This window comes from Aplidium turbinatum, chromosome 7 (assembly GCF_918807975.1).
Source record: "Aplidium turbinatum chromosome 7, kaAplTurb1.1, whole genome shotgun sequence".
NCBI classification, from domain to species: domain Eukaryota; kingdom Metazoa; phylum Chordata; class Ascidiacea; order Aplousobranchia; family Polyclinidae; genus Aplidium; species Aplidium turbinatum.
The window spans coordinates 17,333,533-17,353,226 of record NC_137478.1 but is presented as its reverse complement, the minus strand read 5'-3'; the positions used below and the strand labels follow the sequence as shown (position 1 = coordinate 17,353,226).

Genomic DNA, 19,694 nt, shown 5'->3' with positions numbered 1-19,694 from the left:
ATTGCTTCGATTTACGTTTACACTAACATAATTTCGGCACAACTGGGATACTGCGAGCAAACACGAGTCTGTTTGATAAAGAACTAGCTGTCAGAATCGAAATCATAAGACGCTGTATGGGAGGATGAAGCTGTCGCATCGTCACTGGAATACTTGAAGACGCAAAACTGCCCGTTCATGAACGCGCAATGCCATATGATCAGAAGCATTATTTTTCTTTTCTGCCGAAGAACCGTTTATCTAATTTCGTATTACTTTTTTAACTTGACCCCGTAGCTTTTCTAATTCCGATTTGTTTCCGTCATAAAATTCTTTACAAATTTTGCAAAATACCACACTAACTTTTCCTTCTGTTTGATAATCTATAGCAGGTAAATTCCACTTTTTAACTGTATTTTCTTTCACGATGATTTCGCAACGACACCGGTAAACAATAAGCATTCGATGAAAGAATAACATTTGCGTAACAATTAAGCCAGTATTCATAAGGTGGCAAACTTTTTACAGTTCACAAGAGCATTGTCATCACATAAAATAGCTTGCGTGATGTTCTGGGCTACCGCCGTGTGACACGCGATGAAGAAGCGCATAAAATTTCGTTTGATTAAACATTAAAGCATACGGCAATTGTCGCAGCAATCTAAGGTGTGTTGATTTGGCGACGGCAATGTTTTTGCCGTCGTAGATGGAATCACTCAACCAGCGTGCGATTAAAAACTTAAAGTAAGTGACTCTGATACCACACAACTTGTGCGGTAACTCGTGGCCAAACGCTTATAATCTGACTCTTGTGACGTCATATTACTATTCGACAAACAAGCGTAGAATTTTTGGTCGTTCGACAAGAAAGAAAAAATCGCAGCCCTGGGCATTACGTAGCTGCTTCAGCATCAAAACAAATCAGTCAGTTGCCAAAAAAACTATTTATGGCACAAATTATCATATCATTATTAAAACAGCAGATAAAAATTATGGCTGTTTATGGCACAAATTATCAACAGGGGTTATCAATCAGTGGGGACATTCTCTTTAAATGATCGAAACACAGAAAATAACTTGTTTTCCTTGCTAATGCTTGAACAGTGAACGTAACACAAACAATGTGATATTGCAGGAAGATATAGATAGTCTGGAATATATGAAGTTATACCTTCCGTAATCCGTAGTTTATCTAACTAAACTGTTTTTTTGTTTTCTTTCACATTTTTATCTTCCGGAGTGGGAAAGCGAATTGTATCGCTATACTTCACATTAAGCTGCACCCACCGTGGAGCCGCCGGCATCACTGTTTCCGGTTGATTTACGACTAATTTTTGCTGCAATTGTTGTTGTCTAAAACTTTAATATCTTAATAACACCAGTAAGCTTTTAATTCTGTGCTGTAACTGTCCAAGCCGAGATTTTTAGTTAAGCGCACTTATGCTGCGCCAGGCAGCAAATCACACGTTTTTTACATTGATTCAACGTCAGCAAACGTTGAAGCAACGTGATGGCTCATTTGCTGTCTGGGATTAATGTACAAACACAACAGACCGAGCGGCCATTTTGTATCACTGTCTGGCTCCAAAACTGCCGGCACCAAAAATTGTGTCGGCAGTGTCATTATTGAGGTGTTTTTTTCCCCAATAAAATTCGTTGATTCGGGGTAAAAAAACAACAGCAAGCCTTAAAGCAGCCGGTGGCCATCGCGGCCATGGCCACTAAGTAGTGCTTGAATGTCCGCCGGTGCTACCTCCTCAGTCGGCCAATTTGACCGCCGGTTTTTTTTAGCTAATTATTTAATTTTGCAATAGAATAATCGTAGATTAACTGTCGAAGAGAGAAATATCTAGTATCAAAGAGTGACACAGAATTAGGTCAGCGCATCATAGTCACCACTGTTGTATTGTGCGGAAACTTCATATGGAAAATATCCAACTGTGATCACCAGCTATAAGTCTAGTTTGTAATTTCCGACGTTTATTTTAACAATGCCAAGAAATTATACTTCATTTGCTTGGTTTATTTTAACAAAGTGTTAATCCGAAGTGCTAATTTACATCGGCTGGCAAGTGGCAATATTGTCGTTTATATGTTGTTAAAAAGGAGAACTGCCCAGACAACAAAATTCGTCATTTTTACCCTGATTGAATGACTGCAAACATAGAATCAATGTAAAAATGACGGATTTTGTTGTCTGGGTAGGTTAGTTGACATCTGAGGGAAAAACACATGTCTTCAGAGTTGAGAAATGTTTCCGCTGTGGGTTAGTGACTTCACACCTTCAATGGTGACATCATAACGGTATAAATGGTCAGGTTTTATGAAAAGCGGTATATGCAGTTGAAACAATTTAGTGTCGTTAGATGGTCTCGCAATACCGGATTACAATCCCGATAAAGCAGTTATTGCGTGGTACAACTATTCTATAATTCTATAAAGGCAAGCCAAAATAAAGGGAGCAGCTGACTCGAAGACTATATGTCACTTCGCTGCTTCCTGTCGTCTGTTGTATCGCATCTGTGATTGCAGTGTACTGTATATGTTATCGCAATGGGCGCAAATAAAAGCATGATTATTATTATTATAGCAGGACCGTCGTCCGGTCTTCAACAACATTTTGGCATTGCTGCAAGTTTAGTTCTATTTACTTATGCTATCGTTATTTGTATTTTGGTCTCCAAGCACGCAGATTTGGCCGCCGAGAAGGAGCTCTCGGTAGGCCACGATGGCTGCCGGAAAAAATCACGAGTTTTAAGGTCTGAACAGTGCCTTTTATGGAATGTTTTGGCTTCGTATTGGTGTTACATCAACTGCCAAGCAGTATATCACCAAAAGATAAAAAAAAACTTCTGGATGCATCAATGCCAATGTATGCATGTGTTATGCACGATCAATTGATGTAGTTGGAATTGGGGGTCCGAGGTTAAGATTACCATAGTGTTAAAAGTTAGTCGTCAAATAGCGCAGAATTTATGTTTATTGTAGGATTTTTTTACGTAATTTAATACGGAATGTAACCGCTCGCACATCATTGGCCAATCTTCAAAAGATTGTGTTCTATACATACTCTAATTACGTCTATAATGAGATCGGTTTCCTTGCTTTAGTTAACACCATTTCTTACATTTTCTTCGCCCTACTCTGAGCAACAAGCTGCAAACTACCTACAATCACCAAGTTGCGGACAGAGAACCAAGCTGTAGACATAAAGTATGACGCCATTTTTCTCAAAAGTCTTTGGTAAAGTAAAAAATAGTTCAGTTCAGTTTTGTTTTTATTTCTGACCATCATAACCAAAAAAACAGTATATATGTGCCAAACATAGCATATATCTCTGAGAAAAAGGTAGAAGCGATAAAACGCGAACGTTATAAAGTGCATGATACTATAGCAAAAGAAAATCAAGAAAGAAAATCAATAATTTTCTGTTTACTCTCTTATTTCAGTTGAGTTTTCTTTTTTATTCTTTTACTGGTGAAAAAGTAAAAGTAGAGGTGGTCAGGGTTCCCACACATTTTTTATAAACAAATTCCATACTTTTTCAATACTAAATTTAAAAAATTCTGTGCTGTATTATTTCTAAACACGATAATGCATAGCATAGGTTTAAAATTGTATATCCGAACTCTATTACATCCGAATCAGTATGAAAAAATAATAATGTCAGAAGATTCCTGTTTGAACAAAAAACTGTTTTGTTTTTTTCAAAAGACCCAAACTGAAACCAGTCGGGATAAACTGTCACATTTATACTGAAATTACAATTCAAAGCTTCATTAAATAGGACGTGGCAACCTGCCATAATCCAAACCAAAACAATTAAAATTCACACTAGTAGCAACAATGAAATAAGTCAAAAGCTACCAAACACTGAATCACAAAAACATTTAAACACTGAATCACAAAATCATTTAAAGGCCTACTAAATGAAAATTTCAAACAAGAATTAAGCATTAAAATGCGTAAACTGAACATTCAAGAATACATTTCAAGAAAAATTACTGAAAAAAAAATGTTTTCAATGGCGCTGGCAAGGCCCAAAGTCCAATGTTTCATTTATTTTCATATTTTTCAAAATAACCTAAAAGTGCAAGCACTGCTCGAGAATACGTCACAAAAGACAGCAATAACAAAAGCCACGTTACCACATCTAATGTTTTGAGCAAAGTGTCTGATGTTTTGATGTTGAAATGTGATGTTTTGATGTACATAGATACATAGCCTACAGTCAAATCGCCCGCAGTATCAATTATTGCGAGATCAGCTGATTGCTAGTCTCTAGTGACGCAGACTGTACAGTCGCACGCTTTGTTGCTCAAGCCCAATGTCGATTTGAAAGCTCTGACAAAAGCACACGAAATTTTATTGAAAATCGTTTTATGGTAGCATGATAAACAGAAAGAACATGGAAAATCACCAAGTCCGGTTTTTCCTTTAGTATCCCTTTAAGAATTGGCGCTCCAGTTGTTTCAGGAACGAGGAGGCGACTGATTCTTAACTAATTCATCTACTTGTTTTAAAGTATCAGGTTTGGTGGCCGTGCTTAACTATATTCAAGCCTTAAAGCAGGCGGCGGCCATCGCGGCCATGGCCGCTAAGTAGTGCTTGAATGACTGCCGATGCTACCTCCTCAGTCGGCCAAGTTTGGCCGACGGTTTCTTCTTGCCAATTATTTAATTTCGCATTAGAATGATCGTGGATTAAATGTCGAAAATATGTAGTATCAAAGAGTGACACAGAATTAGGTCAGCGCGTCATAATCACCACCCTTGTATTGCGCGGGAACATTTGCTATTGTATGTAAATGGAATATATCCAGCTGCGATCACCAGCACTGTAAGTCTTGTTTGCAATTCCCGACGTTTATTTTAACAAAGTGTTAATCCGAAGCGCTAGTTTACATCGGCTGGCAATATTGTCGTTTTTATATCGATTCAATGTTGTCGGACATTGAATCGTTGTTAAAAAGGAGAACTAGGTTAGTTGAAATCAGAGGGGAAAACACGTGTCTTCATAGTTGAGAAATGTTCCCGCTGTGGGTTAGTGACTTCACACCCCCAATGGTGACATCATTCATAACTGGGTATTTCTTTCGGTCATTGACCGATTTTTTTAGCAAAATGTCGGAAAAAAATATAATCAATTTGTTCAAAATGTCCGAAAAAATATATAGTCAATTCGGTGCAATAAAAGATGTCTGCGGCCGGATGTTGCAAAGTTGAGTTTCGCTGATGAACGTTGAAGAAACGTTTGTCTGTTCTAACTTTTCTCAGATAAAACACGACAACGTTTCTCAGCAAAACTTAATGTTGTAGCAAGTCAGGAAGTGTAAATTATAGTTTGTATCAGCTACTTGAAAGGAAATATTTTCATCAGAAAAAATGACCGAAATAAATCAAAAATGACCTAATTTTTTCAAGTCATTTCGGACAAATGACCGAAAAGTCTCAGCGCAAAAAAAAACAGCATCATAACGGAATAAATAGTCAGGTTTTATGAAGGCGGTAGGCTATGCAGTTGAAACAATCTACTGAGCTGCGAGAAGTTGCAACAATTTAGTGTCGTTAGATGGTCCGGCAATAGCATGTGACAGTGACAATCCCGATAAAGCAGTTATTGCGTGGTACAACGATTCTATTGCAGGACGCCGCCAAGACTTCAACAACGCCAAGTGATCATTTTAACACTGTAGCAAGTTTAATTCTATTTACTTGTGCTATCGTTATTTGTATTTTGGCCTCCAAGCACGCAGATTTGGCCGCCGAGAAGGAGCTCTTGGTAGGCCATGATGGCTGCCAGGAAAAAATACGAGTTTTAAGGCCTGTATATTTATCGATGCATAATTGCTTATACCGAAATATTAGATCCTTTCATGCACGTCTTAAACCATTACCATAAGGTTTTGCCACCTTTTCCTTTTGTTGGTTTTGTTACTGTGTTTCTTTTTCACAATATCATTTCTTTTGCATTCTGACAAAGAAAAATAAATTGAATTGAATACTCAAGATAGATGCATTCAACGGGATGCAACCTAGTTCGCACCCTGAACAGTTTGTACCCTCAGTTTGTACCCTGAAAAGATCAAGAGAAAAAATTAAAAAAAAGCCAAAGTCGCTAATTGCAGTTTCAGCAAACATTTTAAAATTTTCCCTTTGAAAAGTTAGAAAGAATAACACAAAGCCGAAGTCGCTGATCAGAGTTTCCGCCAACAAACAAAAACTCTCAGGATCATTACTGGAAATTTTAAAATGTTTGCAGAAACTCCAATCTCAACCCTAACCCTTTTAAAATGTTTGAGGAAACTGTAATCAGCGACTTCGGCAAACTCTTAGGATCAATACCGGAAATTTTAAAATGTTTGCGAAAACTGCAATCAGCGACTTACGGTAGGCTTTGTTCTATTTTTTACTCTTGATCTTTTCAATTTGTTTGTTTGTGGAAACTCCAATCAGCGACTTCGGCTTTTTTTAATTTTTTCTCTTGACCTTTTTCTAACCCTAACCCTTTTAAAACATTTGCGGAAACTGCATTCAGCGATTTCGGCAAACTCTTATGATCATTATCGGAAATTTTAAAATGTTTGAGGAAACTGCGAAAAAATGGAAACTGCGATCAGCTACTTAAGCTTTATTCTATTTTTTCCATCGATCTTTTCAGTTTGTTTGTTTGCGGAAACTCTGAACAGCGACTTTGGCTTTTTTGAATTTTTCTCTCGATCTTTTCAGGGTACAAACTGTTCAGAGTACGAACTAGGTTGCACCCTATTCAATGTTCAGAAAGCAGAAAAACCATATCTCTAGTTCAAGTGGATTTCAAGATGCGCAGATCTGTTATTTTGAGGGAGGCACAGAACTTTAGGGGGGAGGGCCACCCCTAAATCAACTTCAAATTAAAAAAGATTTTGCAGGAGTTATTCTTTCTGACAACCTCACCATTTGAAAGGGTGTTCCAAGCAAAATTCAAAAACTCAATTTCAAGAGCCACCCTAGCTTACAGTATGACTATCGTAGTCAAACGCCCTTTACCGTACATTTTCCACAGTAATTTACTAAAACATAAAAAAGCAAAAAACGTTTTCATACACAAAAGAAAGGATAGGCATAACTAATAAAACGTTTCATCTTAGTTGAAGAACACTTGTATACCAGTAGCTATAGCTAGGTACCGGTACCTCAAAAAAATTACAGCACTGCAAAGGAGCGATGACTACCGTATTGAATGTGCATTGTGCTTTTAACAGTTTAGTACGGTATCTAATTTACTTTGTTGGTTTCTTTTTTCTTGGAGTTGTTGCTTTTTCTTCTTTCCACTGAAAGGTTTTTTTCTCAACATTGGCCAAAAATTTGTTTTCAAACTTTAACCAAGTACAGTAGCCTACAAGAAAAATGGTGCTTTTCTTAACCAGATAATGACGTCACTTGACTCATATTTTGAAATTGACAATTATAATCGAGAAGACACGAGGTGAAAAAATCGCAATCACAAAAAGTTCTGCAACCTGCACTATCACATTGCAGCTTGAGCTTCTATGTCAACCCAGTGTTGCCAGACTTCAGTTTTCACACAACACCATTTCAACCTTCAAGTTACACCACTTCACCTAATAACAAAGTCCTTGTTACGTAGATTCCTCTCTTCCTGCCTGCACCACCTCACAATCCCAAAAATCTGGAGAAGAGCTTTAGTAGTTGCGATCCCTAAGCCTCACAAGCCACCAGAGGACCCAAGGAGTTATCGTCCGATATCCCTCCTCTGTGTTCCTTTCAAGATCCTCGAAAGACTGATCTATGCCCGCGTCAACCCAATCATCGACCCACTCCTTCCAAAAGAGCAAGCTGGGTTTCGGCGCGGAAAATCCACTGTAGATCAGGTCACACTGTTGACCCAAGACATCGAGGACTGCTTTGAGGCAAAAAAGAAGGCCGGCGCTGTCTTTCTAGATCTCACAGCTGCCTACGATACCGTATGGCATCGCGGCCTTACTTACAAGCTGCTTCGCCTGCTTCCTGACCGACATATGGTCCATATGATTATGGAACTTGTCAGGAATCGAAGCTTCACCCTCACCACCGGCAACCCACGGCGAAGCAGACTGAGACGCCTGAAAAACGGCGTCCCACAGGGATCGGTCCTGGCTCCACTTCTTTTCAACATCTACACCCACGACCTGCCAACCACGGTCTCCGCAAAATACGCTTATGCGGACGATCTGGCAATTCTCCACTCCACAAAGTCGTGGGAAAATCTAGAAGACACCTTGAGCCAGGACATGCAAACCATCTCAGCTTATCTCCAGAACTGGCGACTGAAACTCAGCGAAACCAAAACTGTGGCGGCAGCTTTCCACCTACACAATCGGGAAGCTGATCGTGAACTAGGCCTACATGTCCACAACAACGGAAAACCTCTGTCCTTCTGCCCCGAGCCAAGGTACCTTGGGGTGACACTAGACAGATCGCTCACATACCGCCACCATTTGGTGTCACTGCGCAAGAAACTGACATCCCGCGCTGCATTACTGAAGCGCCTGGCAGGCTCTAGCTGGGGGGCGAGGGCTGACACTTTGCGAATAGCAGCCTTAGCCCTTGTCTACTCTTCAGCAGAGTACTGTGCACCTGTCTGGTGCCGCAGTGCTCACTGCCACAACATCGACACTGCCATAAACAGCGTCCTGCGCACAGTGACCGGATGCCTGCGTCCCACACCATTGGACAATCTCCCCATTCTCGCTGGCATCCAACCTGCTGAGCTTCGTCGCGAAGAAGCTACTCTGTCCCTCGGTCGACGGGCACTGGAGCCTAATCATCTTCTCCACCACAAGATCTCTGCCTTCCCAAACGGGCACCCCCGCCGACTGAAATCAAGACACCCATTCGTGCCAGCCGCTCGGCTTCTGATCAACGAAGCTGATGAACAAGACATCTCTGCGGCTACTTGGGCGGACCATAAATGGAATTCTGAATGGAGCCCAGTAAACATTTTTCCTTGGCCCAACGTAGGCTGACGGTTGTTCGGGTTGGCTGAGGGTAGTGTAGTTTTGCCAACTTTGCCAACTTTTGAAATATTTTAATTGAAGATACCTTCGAAGAATTGTTTAAGTTTGCTTCATCGTATTCCTTTTACAATTGTAATGGGACAATGAAAATGCAAAAAAACTTAGAATTAGAAAGTCGGTTTTTCCTATGTTGGTGTGCAGTTGTACAGAACGTTGGGCCAACGTCATTATTTGAGGGCGAACTACGGTAACCCCTCAATTTTTTTACGTTATTGCTACACTTCTAAGGACATACGTTACTGTATGTCCTTAGAAGTGTAAAAATGTAGCCTCAAAAGCAATGGTTGCATCTTGTGTATGATTGACATGATTTTACTTTTAGTATATACGTTGCAATGCAGAAATAGCCTACGGTAAATTTTGATGTTGTGGCTATCTAGTCTAACGACAATCTTGTGTTTTTACTCGACTTAAAATTCTAGATAACATTTTCACACAATATGCAAATACAGATCCTATATATATTTCTTGCATGTATAGTTGATTTCAGCAACATGGTCCTGTGTTTTGCCATGTTAGACAGGTAGCCACTACCTGGTCTCGTTCCTTGAAGAAGTCAATCGTGTCTGATTGACAAAACGTCGGAAAAAAAGCAGATTGTCACTTTATACATCGTCATCGTGTGGTAGTTTATCTTAATTTGCACCACTAGAACGCATCATGTTATTTAACTAAATGCCTGGTGAACAGACTCATTCAATTTTCAACCGCAGCCTATACTTCGCAGTTGGCCCATTTCTTTTTTCAAGCATTGATAAAGATATTAACCACCTAACAAGCAATCAGACGTCCAAGAGGAACAACATCCTGCAGAACAGCTTTGGTAGCTACTGTATAGTCGAAAAATTGGATTTGTACACGATTTCTTTGTGTATTCAGGAAAAATCGAATCATTGCCTGATCAGCCAGACTTTGGAGCCAGCTCCAATGTGGTAATAAATTTATGCAGATCTGTTTCAAGGGGTCTTGACCATTTGCTTTACTTTGACAGATGGTTTACATCTATTCCTCTTCTAAACCATCTGGAAAAATCAAATATACACTGTTTAGGGACTGTGGCAGTTAATCGGCTACCAGGGATCACATTTTCCGGTGACAAAAGAGGTGCACATGATGAAAAGAAAGTTGTGGTTGATGGCACGGAAGTGCGTGTGGTAAAATGGATAGGCAACAGATCTGTCGCTTTATTGTCCATCTTTGCTGCTGCTCAACCAATGGGAGAGTGTAACCGGTTAGACAAAAAGAAAAAATGTTCTAAAACGGTAACTTACCCTGCAATTGTGAAGGAGTACAATCAGTTTATGGGAGGCGTTGATCTCATGGACTCTCTCATGGCTCTATATCGAATCAAAATGAATCATTTTTTAGATCTAACTATAATAATCTGCTGGCTGTTGTATAGAAAGGACTCTTTCGCTGTCAGTGGTTCTGAGAAAACAATGATGCTTCAAGAATTCAAGCTTTGTATTGCTGAAGCTCTGCCTCTTGAAGGAAAACCTACGACACCTCGTAAAAGAGAGCTGCTATCACAGACAACGACTTCACAATTCATAAAAAAAGAAATTATAGGTGCTGCTACCAAAGCAATACCTCCTGTTGAAATCCGAACTGATGGGTACCATCACTTTCCAGTAGTGATGACAAGAGGAAGATGCAAGCACCCCAATTGTAAGGCAGCCCCTGTGTTTTACTGCGAAAAATGCAAAGTGCATTTTGCATTACCAAGGACAAAAATTGCTTTGTTGATTTTCACCGAAATTACACTGTTGACAACTGGTATTTCTAATATGTTTCAAATGTGGCTTCTAATTTTTTATTGTGCTTTTACTTGGAGATTTCCGTGCGTTTGATGTGGTGCTTCTTATGACGATGCCATGTGGCGTAGGCTACGCAGGAGCCGCGGTGCACCGTCTCGACAACACTCCTCAACTCAATAATCACCTACGCAAGTCAATAATGGGATTGCTGGGGAGAAGTAGCCTACTGCTAGTAGCCTACAATACAACCACAACCAAATTATCAGCCACAGCCATTCAAAAAGCGTTGTGCCATATGTGTAGACGACATCAGAGGAACGGGATATTCCAAAAAATGAAATAATCTCGTCAAAGTTTCTCATCGTTTCTTCAAATGCAATATGCCTTTGTACTCAGCTGGTCATACAGGCAAATGTTAAAAATTTCATGGAATCAAAAGATCACTAACGATGAAGTATTATCCAAATTCAATTCAAGCAAATTCTCTTACAAATAGTCAAAAGAATAAAATTGAAGTATTTCGGACACACAATAAGGCAAAACTCGTTACAAAGATCATTAATAGAAGGGAAGATAAACGGTAAAAGAAACAAAGGCAGACCAAGAATGATTTGGACATCAAACATCACTAAATGGACAAAATTAACTTATGAAAATGCAGTACGAACAGCTCATGGTCGAGAACAATGGCGCATTGCATCCAACCCTCAATACAAGGAAGAAACATAATGATGGTGATGAGGATTTGTGCTCAAAGCACACGTTGAAATTATGTACCGTATTTTCTTGAATAGAAACCGCGGCTACTTTTATTTTTATTTTTTGAACGTTTTGTGTGGCTTCTATTCGAAGGCGGCTTCTATTATGTTTATATGAACGTTTTTGTCTTCTAATTGGTGCTCACTGCTCGGTGGGCATTCGAGTTTCGAGTAACAAGAAAACGTAAACAGTAAGTCAGCTGCAATTTTAATGTACCGGTATCTTTTGTGAAACCGCTAATCCGACAGCTGCTATTATGTTCGCATCTGTGTGAAGCAAACAAAACCAAAAGGAAATACCTTTTGCTTTACCTGCCGCCTTTTAATTACAGTACCGTGCTCATCCAACTTTATGCAAAGCACTGAAAAACAATGAGCCGGCTCCAACGCAATGTGTAGTGTGTGTGCTGGTGTATTATATTATATAGCTTTACGTGCGAATCTTACATCGTGCTTTACTTCTGAAATCTTCGATGCTAGAAGCCCATAGATATTTTACTGGTTGGAAAATCTGGCATTGTTACATTATGTTACAATGTAAACAATGACTAAAATTTTCAGTAAATAATGACGGTTTACATTGTTGTGCAATGCAAAAATGACTAATTATATCGGCCTGATATCAATGGTTTCTATCGTTTTCAACATCAAATTGAAACAAAAATTGCATTTGCTTTTCACAAGCCAATGCTTTCCGAAACTCATAATGTCTAGTTTTCATGGAAACAAGCATCCCTTATCAATAGTACCTAAAGTATTGCCTTTTTTGTTTGTGTTGTTTTGCCTTACAATCGCATGTAAATATTTCGATGTGAGAAGAGCAGCCTACTATTGAAATTATATGAAATTTCTCATTTGCAAACTTGTTGTTGTTCAAATTATTGATTTTCACGACAGCGTCTAACAAAGAAGCAAAAGCCGTTCCAGTTGCACTGTAGCACGTTTATGACTAACCATGTGGGATACTCACTAAAATACAATAAATAACGCAAGGTTGGATTACTTCTTTTATTGTCTATTTCTACCAGACAGTTTACTTGCTCCGTCGTAAGTAACAACTAACAAAGACAACATAAAAGACACAAAAAGAAAATACAGTTGGACAGAAACTATTACCTGAAAGTGGTAAAACAATGAGTACAAGCAAAGCAGCCATTATCTCAGACACAAGATCCATCCTTTACGTTGATCGTCTTCAGACGTTAAAAAACGTAAAAATGACAAAGTTTTCTTTCTAGGAATAGTTTTTAACAAGAACAAAGAAATTGTCATATGGTTTCAACAAAAGAAGTGATTTCACTGTAGTTTCAAAGTTTATGGTAATAGTTGACATGGAGCTACAATAAAAAACAATTAATTTGTAGGCTACCCGATTATTACCCTTCTTCAAATTTTTCAAACCTTTAGATACCGCACAGGATTGATAGAATAAAGCTGTCACCGTTTATTAGTCATGTTGTAAAGAAGTAATTTTGCTGTACCATAGACAGAAGCAAAACAAATCAATTGGGTTTGAATGACGCTATTGAAACCCAATTACCCATCGGTCTATCATCTGTGTGAGGTGTAATCTGTGTATTGTAGTCTCTTGTTATAAAAGCTGAAAATTACGTTTTGTTGGTTACTTGAAAGAGAAGTTATTTTGTTGTACCATAGAGTAGACAACTAATCAATCTCAATTATGACAGTGTGGTACAAGTGCAGGCCGCGAGCCAAATTTGGCCGCGAGCTCTTTTTTTTGCCCAGAGAACTGATAGTCAGCTTTGCTTCAATGTAGCAATATCACTTCAATTTTTGTTTCTTTGTTATTGTAATTGACAAAAAACTTTGTGAACGATCCTTTGTGATGCATAACAATGTTTTTAGTTACTCGCCTTGTTGTCCTAGCCTAAAACTTACCAGTTTCGCAAAACCTAAAGCCTGGTCTACACTACAAAATATTTTGAGCTGAGCGTGGCGCATTCTTTGTTTATTTAACACAAAGCTTCTCTCGGCAACAGCGCCGTCGTCGGCCTGAAAACGTCTGGTCATCGCGAGCTTTTTTTACGCTCTGGAGAGATTCGCTTGACCAAGGTTCTGGCTCAGAATTTAGTTTGAGCTCAGGTCTTGGCATTTTGTGGGACTTTGGTGGAAAGGCAGTTTCAGTTTTCTGTAAAAATGGTACTCTGTTTCAGTTAATAGGTTAGTTGATGTGTGTAGATAAAAATTAAAAGGTTAGCTTTAAAAAAGTCTTACATAGATCTACTTAGCTGTTAGTTTGGTTAAGGTGGCACTTCACTAGGCTTTTGGTATGATTAAAGTTGGCCTTCCAGCTAGTATGGTGGTCCTACCTCTTAGACGGATTCAAATTATCTTTAGCTGTTGGTCAGGTTTAGGTAGCACTTCACCAGGCTTTTGGTCAAACTTGGGTTGCAATGGGTTGGCCTACCTGCTAGCCTTGCATTGATTGTAGTGTTCAACTGTACAAGTTAAAGGATAGCTCTAGGTTTACAATACTATTCTAGATTATTTTCAGTTGACCTATTACACTGTGTCAGTACAGCGATGGATGCGTTTGATTGATAAGTATAAATCAATTGAAGGCGAATTTCCAGCCAAATGACTTAACCAAGCAGAAAGTGACGTTGTTAGCGCTTGAATGCACACGGTCGCAAGATCAAATTTGCCAGTGTAGACAGTTTTTAGTCAGTCGAGGCTTGACAAGGCAGGCGTTTGCGCTTTTCGGGCTTGTAGTGTAGACCAGGCTTAAGGGTCAAGATAATGAGTAGACTACTTGTAAAAAAAAGAAAGGTGGAAGAAAGATCATTTTAAAATAAAGAGGAAGAAGATTATTTATTTGCAGAAAATTCAGGAAAACCACTCTGTCTAGTTTGCCAAAAAAAAAACAGTTTCAGCTGCTAAAGAGTATAACGTCAAGCGCCATTATGAGTCTTTTCACAAAAATAAGTTTAAACTGACGACATCCAAAGTGGTTCTCTGTGGCCTTTGGCTATGCGATTATGGGAGCCAGATCAGGCCGCAGGATCAAAGTGTTAAACGTAGTAGCATATTTTGGGTGGAGGGTAGAATATTTTAACATTTTTGTTTGTGCTGTATTTTGTGTGCGACAGCATCGCTGGTCAGATAAATGAAGCGTGAATTGGATGGCGAAAGAATTGTTTTCGCTTCGTCGACGAAGAGACGCTGACCTAATTTACTGGTGTCTCTGTGCGGTCGAGTGTGGCGAGGATTGACAGATGCCTCAGAAATGTTAAAGTGTTAAACGAAAGCGTTGTTTGAATGTTGTAAATTCTTTTCGCTGACCAAGTTTTTATGTGCAGTAGGCTACTTGTTTTGTTTAGTTTAGTTCCAATGGCAGAGCTAGAGGTAGTCATAATGCATAGAAAAGCACGATTTAAAATGAAGTTATGTTATTTGTTTAATTCACAGCAAAACTTTGTATGAAACCTACTGTAGGGGATAGTGGTATTGTTTTGTTTGTCGCTGTGACTTCATCGTGGATTATCAACAACTAGTGAACTAAGTTGTTCATATACATGAATTTCCCCTTGAAGTAGAATATTGAAATCAACTACGTAATTGCGTTACTTTGGACGATCTGCACCTTGGACACGAAATAGTTTGGTAAGTAACATTATGACTTTTTTCTAGTACCGTACTATAATTGTCAAACTAATTAAATCAAAGGTATTGACTTTTTGTCTATCTACAGTAGTATTCTTTATGTTGTGTATATATGCTGTAACACCAGTCTAAATTGCAACAACAAAAAACATGTAGGTCGTAGCAGATTATTATATATATTCTGTAATCTGTGTATTTTTTGTTTACACTGTTTGTTTTTGTCACAACTTATAAAACCAAATGCTGTCAAGGTTAGGTCTAAAACATTTGACCAGTTATCCATTTAAACCAGTGGTTTCCAAAGTGGGCGCCAGCGCCCCCCTGTGGGCGTTTGCAATCATGAAGGGGGCGCTGGCTATAAAGTGGGCGATTGGGGAGCGCTGAGAGTAAATCGGGGCAGTTACAAAAAGATGATAGCAAAGCATTTTTTGTCATGTTTCGCTTCAAGGAAATACAAAAGAAGACGGTGACTATAAGAGCTCTGTGGCAGATTTTGTGGCAATTATGTTGGCAAAGTCGCTTCACAGTGCCTTACAAGTTTGTTGAGGTCGTAACACGTGACTTACTTTGAAGCACTGCGATTACGCAAATCCGATCTTTCAATCCGAGAGTATTTTGATCTAGCGTTCGTCTTAATCTATCTTTGAAGACTGTCATCAATGCAGTGAATAAAATTAAAGCGCACGCTCTGAATAACACGCTTATTCAAATGATTGTGCAATGAGAATGATGAAGCTTTTGAGCGCATACTACTCCACACCGAAGTACGTTGGCTTTCCCAGAGAAATTGATTCACGATTTTATTCGCTGTTTGAAACTATCAAGGAATTTCTGCAGAGTTGTGATCCTGCCCTTGCAAATGACGTCCTGGTTGTGAAAAGTGATATCGCCTACTTGTCAAACATAGGCTATTTTCCTAATTTAATGAACTGAATTTATCCCTTCAGCGTAACGAAATATGCTCGTGTTGTATCAGCGAAATTTAGCTAGACGAGAATTTTTCCACTTCTCCAGCTTGCATCAACTTGATACCAGTGGCAAAGGCATATCTAATCATCTTCAAGAAGTACGCAAAGACATGGGAGTTCGATTCCAGGATGTATTCCAGTTAGAAATCTATGATTGAATAATCGACCTATTCTGTGATATTTCCGAACATGGAATTTTTAAGGAGGAACTAATAACATTGTAAAACGATTTTGCACTCAAACTGAAGTTCAACATCTCGTATCAATCGTTCTGGCTGCAGAACCAAATCAAAGAGACATACTCTCACGTGTGGAATCGGGTCAAAGTTTTTATTATTGCCTTTCCCAGCTCATACTTGATGGAGCGTGCTTTCAGATAGCCCAATGTCTAGAAAATTCTGGGTATTTTTTTTTCGCTGAGACTTTTTGGTAATTTGTCCGAAATGACTTGAAAAAATTTGGTCATTTTTTATTTATTTCGGTCATTTTTTCTGATGAAAATATTTCCTTTCAAGTAGCTGCTCCAAACCAAAATTTGCACTTCCTGACTAGCTACAACATTAAGTTTCGCTGAGAAACGTTGTCGTGTTTTATCTAAGAAAAGTTAGAACAGACAAACGTTTCTTCAACGTTCATCAGCGAAACTCAATCTTGCAACATCCGGCCGCAATTGACCGAATTGACTAGGCCTATATTTTTTTCGGACATTTTGCTAAAAAATAGGTCAATGACCGATAAATGACCGAAAAAAAAACAGGACTCTAGTTTTGTCATTTGACTAGAAGAAGCAGTTAAACCACGAACCCATACCGGTACCTCTTTATTTAATTTGATTAAATAGGTGAAGCAACTTACATTGCATAGAATTGTCTGATAATATTCTATTGTGAATTATTTAGCGTGAGAATATTTAATATTTTCTGGCAACTTGTCATGTCTTGCACGATGGTTTTGTTGTGTCTACTGTTCTAAGTACATATCAAAGCCAAGAGAAAGTAACTGGCCACTCTCCTTTCGTTAGTGCCGAAGGCCTAGTGTGATGACAACCTTATCTTCTCATTCCCGAAACTTAGTAACTGAGTTTGGCACCACATTTACCTTATCTATTAATTATGCACAGCTCATAGTTATTTTGTATTGGCAGATCGCTGGAGAGCTCTGCTGTGCTTACCACTTGTATTCAAAGAGGGAATACAGCATTTTGTGATAATTGGCGCTGTAAGTCATCAGTCTACCGCTAGCTATAATTGATTAGGCTACAATTACATTTTTTACTTAAACGGTTTGATGCTGTTACCTCGCAGTATCCGTATCATAATGCACGTAAGCACTATGTAAGGTAGAAGGCACTACTTCACCTATTAGAATGTATCAAAATAAAAACAAAATGGAAAAATGATGATCATCGTAGAATGTGTATGACTGTCTTGCAATATTAGTAAAAGTTATATCTCATTTTATATCCCGCATTCACATTAAGCGCTTGCTTAATGAAACAAAATTTGTCGGAAAATGCCTCACAACTCATTACTCACACCTAGTGGTCAAAATTGTTAAACCGTACATCAGCGGAATCATCATCATTTACAGATGATGATTCCGCTGATTCCGCACCTAGTGGTCAAAATTGTTAAACCGTATATCAGCGGAATGCCAACTCTATTTTCTTCGCAATAGTGCACTCTCCAAGACAGAGCGTTAAAAAAGAGGTGAGATCACGGGCTCTAAGTCCACTGACGTCACAAATAAAGGAGAGAGAATTTTTTTCCATTTTTTTTGCTTGCAGAAATGCGCATGGTTTTTATCGGGGCTCTGGAATAGGAGTTTTTTAAAAAAAAGGGCAAGACTGCAACTCCGGCTGCATACAAAACGATAAACAATGTTTGCAATTTTAAACTGCATGCAATTAGATATATAAGACCAAGCTTCTATTACTTACAACAACACAACTTTAACGCACAACGTTTCATAGAACCACTGATTATTATTCTTTTTGTATTCTTTTTGAATACTCCAAAAAACAATCTGGAGGCCCTAAAAAACCTTACAACACTGAAGCCGGAGTCAGCCAGTTATAAATCGAGGAGTCGAAGTCGTATATTTTTCGCCCAACTCCACAGCTCTCGTTTTGACACATTAAAGCTTTGGATGTTTTAAAAGAATTTTATTTGAGCAAATTAAATTTCAAGAAACGTGGTGAGAAGCAAAACTAAATAAAAGAATTGAAACTGAAACGAACCAATAATTTCAAGTAGTTTTAAGATTAATTTAAAAAAAGCAATTTATTTTTATGTTTTTTTACTTCTTTGTCTTAGTTTCGTTTCGAAATCCGCCAATGTTGCAATTCGAAGTGTTCGGTTTGCCCTATTTTCTAGAAACGTAAGTGCGTTTGAAAACAAAACCGTGTCATGACGAATTTTTGTTTTGTTTTTTTATGCACAAATTCTGCAAAAAAGTCAAAGTGTTCATGTTAACGGAGTTTTTTTTAACCATAAATAGACATAACTAAGCAACGAGACAACATTTAACATTGTGAAAACAAAAACGGCATAACAATCGTTCTCGGTTATGCAATTTGCATCTAGTAGTCTTCATCAAGCCTTTAAAACACCTTATACCTTGAATAAGAAATACTAAAGATTAGACAAAAATATACAGGATAACAACAAAACTATGGTCTAATCTAAACAATTGAGAAACTGCTATATCTTGCACACATACGAAATGAGAACTAAAGTTACAGCTCTTAAAAAAAGCGTTTTGTTTTGCCTGATCGAAGATGAAATTAAAAGTGAAATGAAATGCAGATGAGATGATCAAAATTGAATTGAAATTTGAATTCTATTGGATAAATATTTTATTAATCAGATCATAAACAGTTTTTCGAGGGTCACATTTTGCTGCTGAATATTTCATTTGCCTGCCATTTTTATATTACAATTTGGGTAGAGAGGTAACTCTTTTAAACCATAAACAGACATAACTCAGCAACAACACTACATTTAACATTATAAAAACAAAAAACGTTCGCTTTTTGTTTTTTGTTTTTATAATGTTAAATGTAGTGTTGTTGCTGAGTTATGTCCATTTTTATATTGGTACGAAATTGTTACATTGCCAATAACTCTGTATAGCTTATTTGTGTGCCATAGAGATGGTAGTGTGTCACAACAACACAATTCGTTAGCATCGTATAAATCTATACCTTTTCCAAGTATAATCAGTTTTACCATAGGCCTATAATTCTTATAAGGTTGGATCAATGCTAATGTTACATATTGTTTTACAGGATGACAGTTTCAGCTTGACAAAAGTCATAACTCCTTATGTGGAGCACATCCGAGGGAGTTTCTCTACACGTGCAAAGGCAACTGCTATGCCACATCGAGGAGCCTGAAACTGCACTGCTTCTGCTTTTGCACACGTATTGGATATTTGATATTAACTTTCCCCAAGAAGTCGCCGAAACGCTACAACTATTAAATTACCTGTGTGACATTTCCCGGTTTCCGTTGATATTAGCACACCTGTGCAAGCTTTAATAAATCAG

At 38.3% G+C, this 19,694-nt stretch overlaps 1 protein-coding gene and 1 long non-coding RNA gene across 3 annotated transcripts in view; one reads left to right on the top strand and one right to left on the bottom strand.

Annotated features, from left to right (window-relative positions):
* LOC145774373 (guanine nucleotide-binding protein-like 1) overlaps positions 1–7,480 on the bottom strand; it is a 114,527-nt gene extending 107,047 nt beyond the window's left edge. For both annotated transcript variants that reach the window (XM_082585606.1, XM_082585607.1), the window contains exon 1: positions 7,245–7,480. In XM_082585606.1, the coding sequence (XP_082441732.1) occupies positions 7,245–7,314 (70 nt within the window). In that variant the 5' untranslated portion in view covers positions 7,315–7,480. The remainder of the gene's footprint in view (positions 1–7,244) is intronic.
* A 7,506-nt stretch (positions 7,481–14,986) lies between these two features.
* On the top strand, positions 14,987–19,694 carry LOC145773679 (uncharacterized). The gene is made up of 3 exons (XR_014289979.1): positions 14,987–15,176; positions 17,289–17,362; positions 19,434–19,694. It is a non-coding gene; the product is annotated as an uncharacterized LOC145773679 (long non-coding RNA).